The sequence below is a fragment of the Ovis canadensis genome, chromosome 13 (assembly GCF_042477335.2).
Source record: "Ovis canadensis isolate MfBH-ARS-UI-01 breed Bighorn chromosome 13, ARS-UI_OviCan_v2, whole genome shotgun sequence".
In the NCBI taxonomy this organism is placed as follows: domain Eukaryota; kingdom Metazoa; phylum Chordata; class Mammalia; order Artiodactyla; family Bovidae; genus Ovis; species Ovis canadensis.
The window spans coordinates 77,221,268-77,236,010 of NC_091257.1; the positions used below are offsets into that span (position 1 = coordinate 77,221,268).

The 14,743-nt window shown below is 47.0% G+C and overlaps 1 protein-coding gene across 5 annotated transcripts in view; it reads left to right on the plus strand.

The window, feature by feature from the left end:
- The first annotated feature begins 6,306 nt into the window (after positions 1-6,306).
- MAPRE1 (microtubule associated protein RP/EB family member 1) overlaps positions 6,307-14,743 on the plus strand; it is a 29,308-nt gene continuing 20,871 nt past the window's right edge. The window contains exons 1-3 of one of the 5 annotated variants that reach the window (XM_069546909.1): positions 6,372-6,473; positions 6,896-6,978; positions 10,790-10,913. In XM_069546909.1, coding sequence (XP_069403010.1) covers positions 10,793-10,913 — 121 coding nt within the window. In that variant the 5' untranslated portion in view covers positions 6,372-6,473; positions 6,896-6,978; positions 10,790-10,792. Of the gene's footprint in view, positions 6,508-6,721; positions 6,806-6,895; positions 6,979-10,789; positions 10,914-14,743 lie in introns of those variants that run through there. The other 4 variants (XM_069546908.1, XM_069546910.1, XM_069546906.1 and 1 more) reach the window with 4 other exon arrangements.

Consider the following 14,743-nt stretch of genomic DNA (forward strand, 5'->3'; position numbering starts at 1 on the left):
TCTGGTGTCCCTTTTGTTCTTTTGCAGATCAAATGGGTGGGGCATGTGAGGGAAAGTAGAAAGGTGGATGGTTGAAATAACCCACCTTCGAGTCCAGTGCAAAAGTTTCATGTGCAGGCGAGCTGAGCTGTGCATGCATGCTAAGTTGCTTCAGTTGTGTCCAACTCATTTGCCACCCTATGGACTATAGCCCACCAGGCTTCTCTGTCATGGGATCCTCCAGGCAAAAATACTGGAGTGGTTGCCATTTCCTTCTCCAGGGGATCTTCCCAAACCAGGGGAATGTCTTCTGCACTGAAGGTGGATTCTGAGCCACCTGGGAAGCCCTTTTAAGTACCACAGGTGACCCCCAAGTCGAGTACCATGGTCCCCAAACTCCAATGTATCAGCATCCCCTGTAAGGCTTGTTCAGTGGAGAACAAGCCCCCTACCGCTAGGGCTTCTGATGCATTAACTCTAAAGTGGAGCCTGAGAATTACTCAATGCCCATCCAAGGACCAATCTGGGATAGTGAATGGATTTCTAAACCTTGTTTCCCCAAATAAATAGCAAGTTCATTGAAAGCCTTGATGTCTGGAACAGTCATGTCCAGGTTATTTCCCACAGCTATTGGCTAGCTGGTTGAGAGGAGTCAAAAATCCCAGGGCTGACCGTCCGGTTCCTTGTCCCTTTGTAGGCTTCTGCACTTTGTTCCACTGCTCCTAAGTTGTCATGTCATAACTGAGCCATGGTCAGTGAGGGGAGTTGGCTCCAGTGAGGGGAGACTCCTTGGGAATGACCTAGGATCAATTTTTAACAGCTGCCTGTGGCCCCCCAGTTCTTTGGGTGGACTGTGTTTCTTGCCCTTGTAAGCTTAACGTTGCAACTCCCTTCAGTAAGTCACCTGGGTCCACCCAGCCACGTGTCCCAAAGCCCAGAGTCCATCATGTCATAATTCTGTGTCACTACCTCTAGCCTTTGGTCAATGAAATGGTCCTGATGAAGATTCTAGTAGCTTTCCAGAGGTTAATATTGGTCATATGGTTCCTTTAGGGAGAAGGCAATGGCAACCCACTCCAGTATACTTGCCTGGCAAATCCCATGGACAGAGGAGCCTCTTAGGCTGCAGTCCATGGGGTTGCTGAGAGTCAGACAGGACTGAGCGACTTCACTTTCACTTTTCACTTTGATGCATTGGAGAAGGAAATGGCAACCCACTCCAGTGTTCTTGCCTGGAGAATCCCAGGGAGTGGGGAGCCTGGTGGGCTACTGTCTATGGGGTCCACAGAGTTGGACACGACTGAAGTGACTTAGCAGCAGCAGGTTCCTTTAGAGGAAAGAGGGATGCACTTGTGCATCAGTTGAATATCTCAGTTGGCACGACTCTCCAAGATTAAGTTCGCTGCTGAGTTGTGTCTGACTCTTTTGCAACCCTCTTGTCACCCACCTGGCAACTCTGTCCATGTGATTTTCCAGGCAAGAATACAGGAGTTGGTTTCCATTTCCTTCTCCAGGGGATCTTCCCAACCCAGGGAGTGAAACTGTCTCCTGTGGTGGCAGGCAGCTCCTTTACCACTGAGCCACCTGGGAAGCCCACTATTGAAGTGATGGGCCTTAATAACTCAAAAGCAAGCTCAGAAATAGTCTGGCCCAGAGTTGGAGTTCAGCACGAGAAACTGTTTAGGTACCACTAGGCTAGAATAGAACAGCCTGGGTGCAAGTCACCATGGTGAGACATTGGCAATTAGCAAGCCAGTCCTGCTGGTGCTCTGCTCAGGTGTTCAGGCCCCAGGGGCCTTGGCTGCCTTATTAAGCCATCTTGTACACAGTGCTGCACCAAGTGCCAGGACAGGATGAAGCGAAATAAACAGCCTTGGCCTCGAAACCCCGAGACAGGAGATGGACTAGCTGTCCAGGTGAGGGGCCCTTGGGTGTTGTGGCCTGCTTGGGGGCAGCCTTAAGGGGAGACCTTGGAGGGTCTGTGGGGGCAGTTCTCCGTTTTCTCAAGATGGGGGCCAGGTTTGGATCCTAGGACTGGGGCCAACTGGAGAATATGATGGACATTCTGATCTTGGGAAAGTAGCTGGGGTTTGTACCACAAGTAGACCTTTTCTGAAAATATCTGGTTGCCTGGGGCTGTATCTGGGGGCTCACATGTATCACCTTGGAACTTTTCATCTCTAAAAGGTGAGGATCATAAATTCTACCTGCTTCCTAGGGCTGCTGTGAATGTTTACGGCTGTAACCTGAGTAAGTTGTTTTGCCTGGTGCCTGGCACACAGTAAGCCCTCACATGTACTGAATGGCATTGTGATACTAAAACCCTTATAGTGATGGTAACATCCAATATTAATGTATTACTAAATCTTAAAAAAGGACAGGTAATTTTCATATAGGTGTTGCAAAAGAGCTGAGCAACAGCAGTATTTGGTGCTGAAATTGTGTCCATCACCCCACCCGCAACATGCTGGGGTCCCCTTGCTCCTTGTTAGGGAGAGTAAGTGTGGGTGGCTTTGGAGTCTGGCACCCGAGAGATCTGTGAAAGGGATCTTCCCTGGGGGTGCTTGACTGACCTCTGAATAGTTCCACGGTTATTTGGTGGGGGATCAGCACTGGACAGAGGGGGTCCCCCACCCTACCTCAGTCAACTGGCTCTTGAGTGATTTTCTGTTCCAGGCTTGTGCTTGGTTGGTCCTTAATTGCTTCCTGCAGCCAGACTGGATGCCTCTCCTTGCTTCACCTCCTCCTAGCTTGTGACCTTGAATGTGCTCCATAGCCACTTTGAGCCTCCGTTTATGCAGCTGTAAGACAAGGATAATAACTTCATAAGGCTGATGTGTGGATCAAGTAATTCAGTGCGTGAAGCACATGCAGAGTGCTTTTGGGTAGTGAGTGCTGAGTATGCAACAGCTGCTTTATTGTTTACGGTTTAGAGTCCTCCCAGCAACCCTGAAGTGAGGCAGTGGTTACCGTGATCCCAGGTAAAAGAACTGAGACTCAGAAGTGAGTACCCAATGCCACACAGCCACTGCAAAGAAGTTGTGAATTGAAATCTGTTTTGTGAATCCATTGATCTCCCTTGCATCTGTGTATGTGTGTGTGTCTGGATTCTGAAATTACCTGCTGCCCTTTGCAGCCTGTGACACAATTGACCTTTCTTGCTTCTTCTCTTACTTTTTTTCAACTTACCTTCCTTCTCTCCTTTCTGCCTTCTATCCTTTCTTCTTTCTGTTTAACTTTATTACTGGATTTGGTGGCTGCTTACTGAGTCTGTGCACATGTTGTTCTCTCCCCAGAATAGCCTTCTCCCCTTTGCCTGGTCCTTCAGTTCTCATCTCTTCCAGGAAGACTTCTTTGCCCCCATTCTAGGCAGCACTAAGAGACATTCTCTAATCTGAGCTGTCCTTCCCTGTGGATTGATAGAAGAATATCTCAGCACAAAGTACTCTGTATTATTTCTTATTTTTGTACCCATCTCTTCCATGAGCTTGTGAGGTGCTCAAGGCAGATGAGCCCTCCTAACACCAGTTTTTAGTTTAATAAGCTTGTCATACATTTGGAAAACTCAGGTTTGAAGTCATAGTTCTTTATTTATTTTGTTTTCAGGGAGGAGACTTACAGTTTAGAGATTACTGCATATATTAAAAGTCACTTAAAAGCGCATAGTAAAATCTCCCAACTTTGTCCTACTGGATGGAAGTTCTTTTTTCTTTTTGCCCTCTGGTCTTTCACAGTTAGACCTTAATGTGACTCGGACAACCTTGGCTTAACCGCCTTCTCAGAGAGGAGCGTGGAGCCTGAGTAGGTCACGTGGCCCTTTCTTATCTCTTTGGGGTGCTGTTGCCTGGGAGGGCAGATGAGTTTTTTTCTGAGGCTCTAGCTCAGAGACCCGTGATGTCCTGTGTCTCCAGAACCAGGTTCAAATGCTAGTCTGACACCTGAGGCCCTTCTTGACTTGACTTTCATTTCCCTCACCCATTCCTCCCCAACCCCAAATGGCTTTCGGGTACTGCTGACAGCATATCAGTTAACAGAAATTGAATACTGACATCAACTGAAAGGGACTCTGAAACCATTAACATTGATTGAGCACATACTATATGCTGGGAGTGGTCTAAGAACATTACATACAACTCATTTGATTCTAACTCCTAGCAGAGTCAGGATTTGAACCCAAACCCGGTGGCTTTGCTACTTACAAAATTTACTGAAAGCGTTGGAAACTTAACATCCTTGTGTATAGTTCAGTTCAGTTCAGTCTCTCAGTCGTGTCCGACTCTTTGCGACCCTATGAATTGCAGCACGCCAGGCCTCCCTGTCCATCACCAACTCCCAGAGCTCAGACTCACATCCATTGAGTCAGTGATGCCATCCAGCCGTCTCATCCTCTGTCGTCCCCTTCTCCTCCTGCCCCCAATGCCTCCCGGCATCAGGGTCTTTTCCAATGAGTCAACTCTTTACATGAGGTGGCCAAAGTGCTGGAGTTTCAGCTTTAGTATCATTCCTTCCAAAGAAATCCCAGGGCTGATCTCCTTCAGACTGGATTGGTTGGATCTCCTTGCAGTCCAAGGGACTCTTAAGAGTCTTCTCCAATACCACAGTTCAAAAGCATCAATTCTTCAGTGCTCAGCCTTCTTCACAGTCCAACGCTCACATCCATACATGACCACTGGAAAAACCATAGCCTTGACTAGACAGACCTTAGTCGGCAAAGTAACGTCTCTGCTTTTGAAGTTGGGGGTTAATTAACACGTATGCCCAAATCACTTATGACTATCTGTATTCAACTGTCCATATAGTGCTGCTATTACTACTGTTACTATAATCATCTGTTACAGGGTTCTTTGCTGCATCCTTTTGTCTGTCTTTCTACCTTAACTCTCGCTAGGTTAACATCCTATATTTTAGGGCAAGTATCATCTCTAGGAAGCCTTCCCACACTGTTTAGGTGAGGTCAGGTTTTCTCCTGCTGTATACTCTTGGAGTGCTACTCAACAGCAAGACAATCCAGCAGTACTGGTGGTTAAAATATTGAAATGCCTCCAGACCAGTTGATAAAGAGCTCCTGTCCCAGCTCCCTAACCCATTCTTCCCTGAACATCTTCCCCTGCTTCAGCAACTACTTGGGTGAGACCCAGCCCAGAAGAGGCCTCTAGGCCCCTACTTGCAATGCAGGTGCTATCTCTCCTGCCACAGCCCCTTCCTGTCTAACTAAGCCTGGTTTGTAATTAAACATGATTATTGTGCTTAGTGGTGTCTGATTCTTTGCGACCCTTTGGACCGTAGCCTGCCAGGCTCCTCTGTCCATGGCATTTTCCAGGCAAGAATACAGGGGTAGATTGCCATTTCCTCCTCCAGGGGATCTTCCCAACCTAGGGATCCAACCAGTGTCTCTTATGTCTCCTACATTGCAGGCTGGTTCTTTACCGCTGAGCCAGTAGGGAAGCCCTTGTAATTAAACAGTGATGTATAATCAGTTATGTGCTTTGCCTTCCCTGACAGATTGGAAACTTTAAGAGCTCAGAGGCTATGTCTGTTTTTTGGTCACTGCCAAATCCCTCAGTTCAGTTCAGTTCAGTCTCTCAGTCGTGTCCGACTCTTTGCGACCCCATGAATCGCAGCACGCCAGGCCTCCCTGTCCATCACCATCTCTCGGAGTTCACTCAGACTCATGTCCATGAGTCAGTGATGCCATCCAGCCATCTCATCCTCGGTCAATCAGGGAAAAAAAAATATTTGCTGAACACATAAATCAGTGATATTTTGACAAGAAAACCAGCTCAAAACTTGGATCAATCTTTGTGATACAGGGCAACTGATCTCTCTGACCCTCAGTTTTCTCTTCTGTAAAGTGGGTCTAACTCATTCTTTGAACAAGTCTCTAAGATTCTAAATATCAGGCTCTTGGACACCGTGGGAACAGGATTGATAGGATTCTTGTTTCCGTGGAATTTATGGAAAAGCAGACAATAAAGGCATAAACAATTAAACAAGATGACTATCCTGAGAAAAAAACGGATGATGAGATTACAGGGTCATTCTAGAAAGAAAAGTCGCAGAATATGTCTCTAATGTGACTTTTAAGTCCTTCCTCAAAGCGCCTATCGATTTATTTTTTTATCTAATAATCCATTTTTTGTAGAAATTCATTGTAAAACCAATTTTTTGGCTACTGGGGTGGAGAATTTGTAACTACATCCCGCCTTCTAGGCGGGGTCATATCTGCCTGAGGTGGGATCTCATTGGTTGCGGCAGACCTCGCGCAGTTGCATTGCCCCGGCAGCCCGCGCCCCGCCCCTAGGGTACTCCAGCCGTCCATCAAGCTTCGGGCTCCGCCCCCAGCGCGCGGCTTCGTCCTTCTCTATAAAAGGAGCCGGCGGGCGATGACGAGCCTTTACGTCGGCGCGTAAAGGGGGGTTGCGTGTGAGGTCATCGCGCGGGCGGGCGGGCGGGGTCAGGCGGTTTGAACGAGACGAAGACGGAACCGGAGCCGGGTACGGGCAGCGGACGCGGTCGGACCGAGAGCCGGTGAGCCGGCTAGCGGGCACGGGGCGGTGGCTGGGGGGCGGCTGGGCGGGCCTCGAGCCGAGCCGAGCTCCAGCTGGCCTCGCGGGCAGTGCTCGGGCCGCTCCCCACGGCGGTGCGGCTCGGGCCGGGTGGGGGAAGGGCGGGGCCGTGACCCGGCGCGCGCGGGCTGGGGGGCGCGCGCTCTTCGCTCCGCCGGGGACGGGGGCGGGGCGTCGGGCCGGAAGTGGGGGCTGCCCCTTGGCGGCGTGGGGGCTTATGGGCCGCGGCCTAGGCGTGGAACCAGGACAGGAGGCAGGAGGTTCCGGGGTGGTTGGGCCGGGTAGGGGGCGTGTGTGGGGTTGGAGTGGGCCTGCTGGAAGTTCTGAGGATCATCCCCCCTCCACTGTAGGAGACGGCGCCGCCTGATGATTCAAGAGTCCAGGTTTTGGAGTGCAACCTGTATTGAATTCCCTGCTGTGCGACCTTGGGCAGGTGCTTTAACCTCTCTGGGCCTCAGTTTCCTCTTCTGTAAAACGCGGGAGAAAGATAATACTACACGTAGAAAGGTCTTGTCCCCGAGTATGGGGAAAAGCAAGCCAACTCCCTGGACTTCTTCCTCTTCTTCAGTTGAGCGTCCACTGAGCGCTAGGCACTATACACCCTGGAGCAGGACGGCAAAGGCCTGCTTTCTAGTAGTCTACATTGTGGTGGGGAGACCGAAAATGAAAAAATACATGGAAATGAGGAAATTAATACCTGGAAAAGAATTTCATATGATCACTGGCGAGACAGTGTAATAGGGTTATATGAACAGTGCTTTTTCAGTCCCTGGCTTCACAGCTGACCTGGGGTGCTGCAGGGCAGAGCTGGGCCTCTACTCCATTTTGGGATTGAAACTCCTGAAGTCCATTGAAGGAAGATGCACCAGGCCTACCATCCGCCTCTCTGATGGGGTATCTGTAAGAGTAGTGATAATAGCAGCTCTTTGCTAATTGGGTACTTGCTGTGTGCCAGGTGTTGTGTGGTTTTATGTCATATTGCACTTGTCTCTTAACAGATTTTATCTTCATTTTACAAATTAGGGGACTGAGACTGAGAGGTTATTTGCTTTATGGTGTCCAGCAAGTGGCTGAACGCAAGTCTGTGACTCTTTGAGTCCAGGCCCTTAATCTCTGTATTATGCTGCTTCCCTGAAGTCCAGATCTAGACAGTGTGTTTCCAGTGTGCCCTTTATGATGGTGTATATATGTATACAGTTTCTGTGGTTAAGAAATGTATAGTGATTTCTGACACATAGGGAAGCTTAGGACATGCTGTGTTTTTCACTTAGAGTCAGTTAATCCTCACTGCCTCCTCTGGATGAGCAGATGAGCTGTTTGTGATCCGGAAAGGTGAGGTATTTACCTAGGGCCACATTGCCTTTTTTTGGGGGGGTTCCCCCTCGCCCATTCCATAGTATGGTGCCTTGAAAGTGATAAGTGCTCATCAGCCAGCCTTAAATTGGAGTGGGTTTGGGAGCCTTTAGGAGAGGCTATATATGGAGAGGTAAGGGGAGGCTTTTTCAAGGAAGTTTAAATGTGGATCAAGGAGGGGTGAGGTTTGTGTGGTGATCATGGGGTCTTTCTTCCATTGAGGTCAAGCAGAGGAATCCTTATGGAGGAAGAGAGTGAGCTGTCGCTAGCTGTAGCTGAGGCTCTGAGGGCTGGTCTCTTTTGACTGCTTGGAAGAGCAAATTAAATAGTTGAGTCAGTGGATGTTTATTGCACATCCACAGGGTGCCTAGCCCCATGTATTTAGGGGCTGCAGAGTTTGCGGAGCACATGGAGCCAGGTATTAATGTGCTGCTAATGAAAGAGTTTTAAATTTATGATGAGGAAAGGCCATTAAGGTTTTCTGAGCTGAGGTGTGGTCAGGAGACACACGTGGCTTTACCAGCTGCTTACATTTTACGGCAGCATGATACACACAGTACCTGATGGATGGATGTATGAATGTTGCCAAAATAGATTACGGGTGCGCACCTGGGGACTGGGGTGGTTTTTGTTTGCATGTGTTTCTCTTTGATACCACACAGTCTGCATTTCATTTCTTCCTTTAGGGATTTTAAACACAGGAGTCACTTGGTCTGATTTTTTATTCAGAAAATTCTCCTTGGCTGTTGTATAAAAACAGTTTGAGACAGAGACTAGTTTGATGTCTGTTGCAGTGGATGGAGGTGAGAGATGGTAGTGACAGGTCTCAGGTGCTGTTTTTGGCACTGGAGATAGGATAAATGAGACAAGGTCTCTCTCTTGGACTTGTTTGTTTAATGCCAAACCATTTTTTGTGCCTTAGCTCATTTAAACCTCACCTCGAATAGGGGGCATTCACTCATAAGATAAATGAGGTGTATTGAAGTTAAGCAACTTGTCCAAGTTCATACAACTGAGTGAGAGCCTCATGTTCAAACCCAGGCTTCAGATACTCAGTTCTTTGCATAGAGCAAATTTCCTACTGGTTCAGATCCCATCTGGGAATGATTCAGAAATGAAGAGATAATGACAGTTGTAGAGGTTTGAATGAAGTGCTGTGGGAACATAGGGATTAATTTCCCAGTGGAGTCAGGAACTAAATTGTGTTGACTTCTTGTATAATATGGTTTTGTCATCTGAGTTTAGGTAAGAGAGTTGATAATTTGCTTTCTGAGACACATTTTTCTCTGCTTGACACTGTCCTGCCAGCATGAAAACAAGTAGCCTTTCCTGAGCCCACTGTGTAATGTGCTGTGCCAAGTCCTCGGGGGATGGGAATGTGGGGTGTGAGGGCACAAGCCTGAGACGTCAGATAAAGAGGAGGTTGTGTGGTAGATCTCCATCATTTCCGGCCCTCACATTCTGTAACTGTTTGACTTGTGAGGTGTGCTGGAGATGCAAGGGAAGACTAGCTAGTCCCTTGGTGGAGGAATGAAGTGCTCAGAGTCCCATGGTGGTTCCACATTGTTCTGAGTTTTTCTTCCCGCATTGATCATATTGATGTCACATGAAATGAGGAAAATTACAAGTGGTGGTCATGGTGAAATTTACTATTTTCTAGCAGGCGTCCCCAACCTCCAGGATTTAATGCCTGATGATCTGAGGTGGAGCTGATATAATAATACTAGAAATAAAGTGCGCAATAATGTAATGCACTTTGAATCATTCGAAAACCATCCTGCCTGCCCTCTCCCCCCTTTCCCCAGTTCTGTCTGTCCGTGGAAAGACTGTCTTCACAAAACCAGTCCCTGGTGTCAAAAAGGTTAGGGACTGCTGTTGTGTAGTCATGAGTCTTCATGGTAATTGCCCAGGAATCTCATTTAGGTCTGGATCCACCTGCCCTTATCTCATAGTGAATCTTTTCTTCCCATTATCTGTTCACCAGCAGTTGGTGACCTTTTTCAAACTTAAGTAAGAATGTGATTCTCCCTCATTTAAATCCCGGGAAGGGATTCTTGAACGATTGAGGGATAACATCTGAACTCCTCATCATGCCTCCAGAGTCCTAACAGGATCTGGGTGCTTCACTTTTCCCACTTCTGTTCCTCCTCACCCTCCTGCTCACGGGGCTGTAGCCACTCTGCTTAAGCTTCTCACTTAGCTTAGCCAAGTGTCTGCTAAGCTCCTGGTGCTTAGTAGGCCTGCAGATGGCCTCCTGTCCTCAGTAGGTTCAGCAGAGAATTTTACTAAGGACTCATCTCTGTGAGGTCATTTGCCACCACCTCTGTAGTACTTAGGTTATAGAAAAGGTTACTTTTTTGATTGTAAAAGTGGATATAGTCTTTAAGAAAATTTGGAGAACTTTGTAGTGGAAACTATAAAGAGAAATTAATAAAAAGCCCACCATCTGAAGAAAACTGGTATAAACATTTTGATACATTAATGGATAAATGAATTGACGTTTTCGCGAGTCTGAGTGAGCTCCGGGGGTTGGTGATGGACAGGGAGGCCTGGCGTGCTGTGATTCATGAGGTCGCAAAGAGTCGGACACGACTGAGCGACTGAGCTGAACTGAACTGAACTGAGGCACATTTTTATACCAATCCACATTAAAATGGGGCCTGAATTTTAGGCTGGCTGGTGTTGAGCCATTCATTTCAGGTTATGTTTACTCCTGGAAATCTAGGCTCATGGCTGGAATCCTAGGTCTTTGATTTGGCATCTTGGGGAAGAATGGGGGTGAGGCTTCCAAGTTGAGTGTCCCCATACCTCTGCTCTGGTGACTCCAGGAAATGCTTGCGCTTTCTTACTGCCCAATAATGCGATCCCTTCTCTTTTCTCACATGCTGTAGAAGATGGCAGTGAACGTGTATTCAACGTCAGTCACCAGTGATAACCTCAGTCGACATGACATGCTGGCCTGGATCAATGAGTCTCTGCAGTTGAACCTGACAAAGATCGAACAGTTGTGCTCAGGTAAGAGAAGTTCAGTAGACCCCTTTCCCCAGGAAAGCCTGCGGGTCCTTCAGGGATGCACAGGTTGGCCATGTCTGATTGCAAAAGCCACAGGTTCGAGTTCTGTATTAGGGCTCTTCTGTTTGTTTCAGCCTTGCCTTGGTTCCACTTGTGAGTGGGACTGTGCTTGAAAGGAGCCTGCTCTCTTTTGGCCTGTATGTCCACTGTCTCCTGCTGTAGCAGCTCCATTCTGAGGCCTGCAGCTTACTTAGCCTCAGCTGCTCCATTGGCAGTCTTTGCATCCAGATTTGAAGTGACTTATTTGAGGACAATAATTGTAATTGTTCTAGTTCTGTATTAGTTTATCAGTGGCGTTTCTTACTCCCACAAAACTCAAGACCAAAGTCAGGCCGGTTTGCCATTTCAGCCACAACTTTATTGAACTACTTGTTTATTAAGAATATGACAGACAAATGCTGATTTAAAAAAAGAACATACATTATGTGTTAGGGTTATCAAAATTGGATTTACCCCAGATAGGAGGTGGGGTCAAGATTATGACAGTAGAAGGATGAGCTGTATATCCTGTTGCTACTTGAATTCTTCTCTTGATCTTGGGGTAGAGAATTAGAACCTTCAGCTTCTCCAAGTAATCATAACAACAGTTATTTAATTGAACACTTGTGTGCCAGGGTTATGTAAGTGCTTTCAAATATCTTTTTATCACTGTAACTCTGTGAGGTGGCCTCTTGATGAAAGTGAAAGAGGAGAGTGAAAAAGTTGGCTTAAAGCTCAACATTCAGAAAACGAAGATCATGGCATCCGGTCCCATCACTTCATGGGAAATAGATGGGGAAACAGTGACAGACTTTATTTTTTGGGGCTCCAAAATCACTGCAGATGGTGATTGCAGCCATGAAATTAAAAGACGCTTACTCCTTGGAAGGAAAGTTATAACCAACCTAGACAGCATATTAAAAAGCAGAGACATTACTTTGCCAACAAAGGTCCGTCTGGTCAAGGCTGTGGTTTTTCCAGCAGTCATGTATGGATGTGAGAGTTGATCTGTAAAGAAAGCTGAGCACTGAAGAATTGATGCTTTTGAACTGTGGTGTTGAAGAAGACTCTTGAGAGTCCCTTGGACTGCAAGGAGATCCAACCAGTCCATTCTAAAGGAAATCGGTCGTGAATATTCATTGGAAGGAGTGATTTTGAAGCTGAAACTCCAATACTTTGGCCACCTGATGCGAAGAGCTGACTCATTTGAAAAGACGCTGATGCTAGGAAAGATTGAAGGCAGAAGGAGAAGGGGGCGACAAGAGGATGAGATGGTTGGATGGCATCACCGCCTCAATGGATGTGAGTTTGAGTAAACTCCGGAAGTTGGTGATAGACAGGGAGGCCTGGTGTGCTGAAGTCCATGGGTTGCAGAGTTGGACACAACTGAGCAACTGAACTGAACTATGAGGTGGGGATGTTTATTAACCTTTTTTTTTTTTACAGATGAGAAAATGGGCTTAGAGAAATTGTATAATAAGTATAGGGTTAAACAACCAAGAATAGAATTGAGGCTTGAACCATATTTGAAATCAGGAGCCCGTGTCCTTCAGCCTCTGTACCATACTTGTTCTTCAGACTTTTCTTTTACCAACTAGTGCCATTCAGATCTCCTTAAAATTATTGCTTTCATTTATATGAAAATTTTCTAAGTGAATTCAGCTTCCGTACTTCCTCATTTTGTTGCTGAGTCTGTCTTAGTTTCACTTGCTGGTCTTGTTCCTTCCCCTGTGAGATTTAATCCAGTTTTATAGATGGTCAGAGAGGCTCGTTGTGAAGTTGTACAGTGAGACGGGGGTGCCCGAGAGTCACGCCTACTAAACGTCAGTTGCACTGTTAGTCGTAGGTGCTGTTAGATCTGTGCTGCTTTTCTGCTGGTTTCATTTCACCACCACATCCCCTTTTGTTGGAGGCTTTTAAAGCACTTGTTTGCCCCGTGATTAATGACTAATGGGGATGAGGTCATCTTAATTTTGATTGGAGCCAGCTTTTTCACCAGCAATTTCTCCCTGAAATTTGTCTCTTTCCATAAATACACTTCAAGATGTATTTCACTTAATTAAAAGATGCGATCTCTTTTCATGTGTAGGTAAGCTGTGCTTGTGCTGATCTGGCTCCAGGTTTCTCTCCTTCAGTCAGAGAGCTGTCGTCAGTAGTCAGGACTGGGCACGAAGAGACCGCAGTCTGCTCTGAGCTGTGTGACTTTGGATGGGACCCTGATGTTCTGGTTCTTCATCTGTAAACTGGGATAAGTGAAGCGAAGCAAAGTCGCTCAGTCGTGTCCGACTCTTTGCGACCCCGTGGACTGTAGCCTACCAGGCTCCTCAATCCACGGAATTCTCCAGGCAGGAATACTGGAGTGGGTTGCCATTTCCTTCTCCAGAGGATCTTCCCAACCCAGGGATTGAACCTGGGTCTCCTGCATTGCAGGCAGATGCTTTACTGTCTGAGCCGCCAGGGAAGCCCTTAGGATCTGGTTCACCTGTTGGGCTGTTGTGAGGCTCACCTGTAAAAATAGCTCTCAGATACTGATTCTGTGTCAGCCCCTGGATGTGAGTTTAGGTCTCTCAAGGGATAGGACACATTGTTGTTTTACAGAGGAGCCTGCATGGGGCACACCTTATGCATTATGGAGCCTGATTTGCGTCCACATCTTTCTGGCCGCGTAGCCTGTACTCTTTCTGCTGTGTACATGCTGTATCTTTTTATCTTATTTCTTTGACTGCACTGGGTCTTCATTGCTGCCGGTGGGCTTTCTCTAGTTGCAGTGAGTGGGGGCTACTCTGGTTGGGGTGCACAGGCTTCTCATTGCCATGGCTTCTCTTGTTGCAGATCATGGTCTCTCTTGTTGCAGATCATGGCCTCAGTAGTTGTGGCACATGGGCTTTGTTGCCCTTGGCGTGTGGGATCTTCCCGGAGCAGGGATTGAACCCGTGTCTCCTGTGTTGGCAGGTAGATTCTTAACCACCGGACCACCAGGGAAGTTCATCCACGCTCTTGTCTTTTGAAAAGAAGCATTTGGAAGAGAGTTGAACAAATTAAAATATATTATCAATTATAGCGATATTGTTTCATTAAGAATCTGTGAAGAGTTTGAATTTTGCCTGCTGCCTATCATTTTTCTCATTATGAAGTGCTTTTTCCCAGTGGAACATTCAGAATACTTTCTGTGATTTGTAAACAAACTTCTGTTCACAGCTTGTTCCCCCCTTGAAAGTGGTGTGGGGCTTTTCTGAGTTTGTAGAGGTTGCATTGTGTTTCATGTTGGTGTTTAGGAAATGGGGTCTCAGCTTCTAAACAGGATGAACTGTAGACACTTTGTCCCTGAATAAGGTTTGCTTCCAGGGGATTGGAATCAGAGAGAAAAGCGAGGCTCCTAAGATCCTTGTGTTTACTGAGGCCTGAGGAGAATCCCAGGGCCCTTTATCACTGGTGCCTGGTCCCTCTTGATCTTACCTTCCTTAAGCAGAGAGGCATGCACACCAGAATTCTCTGACCATGCACAAGCTTTGAGAGGTAGGAATAGGTTTTCCGCTCGAGAGGGCAAAGCCCTCAGGTTCTACACTGTTCATGTGCTGGCTGCCTGTGAAGTGGCTGAGTTTTATCAGCATTGTGTGCTCCCTGCGTCCAATGGTGAAAGGAACCTCTGCTTGGCTCTTGTAGTGAGATAAGGTGTGGAGGACTTCAGTGATAGGGTTGGCTGGTTGTTTCAAGGTCCATTATGTTCTGTCATAATCTCTCTGTTTTGGAGAATTAGTCATCAAGTATTTTGGAAAGATAGTTATCAAGAAAAA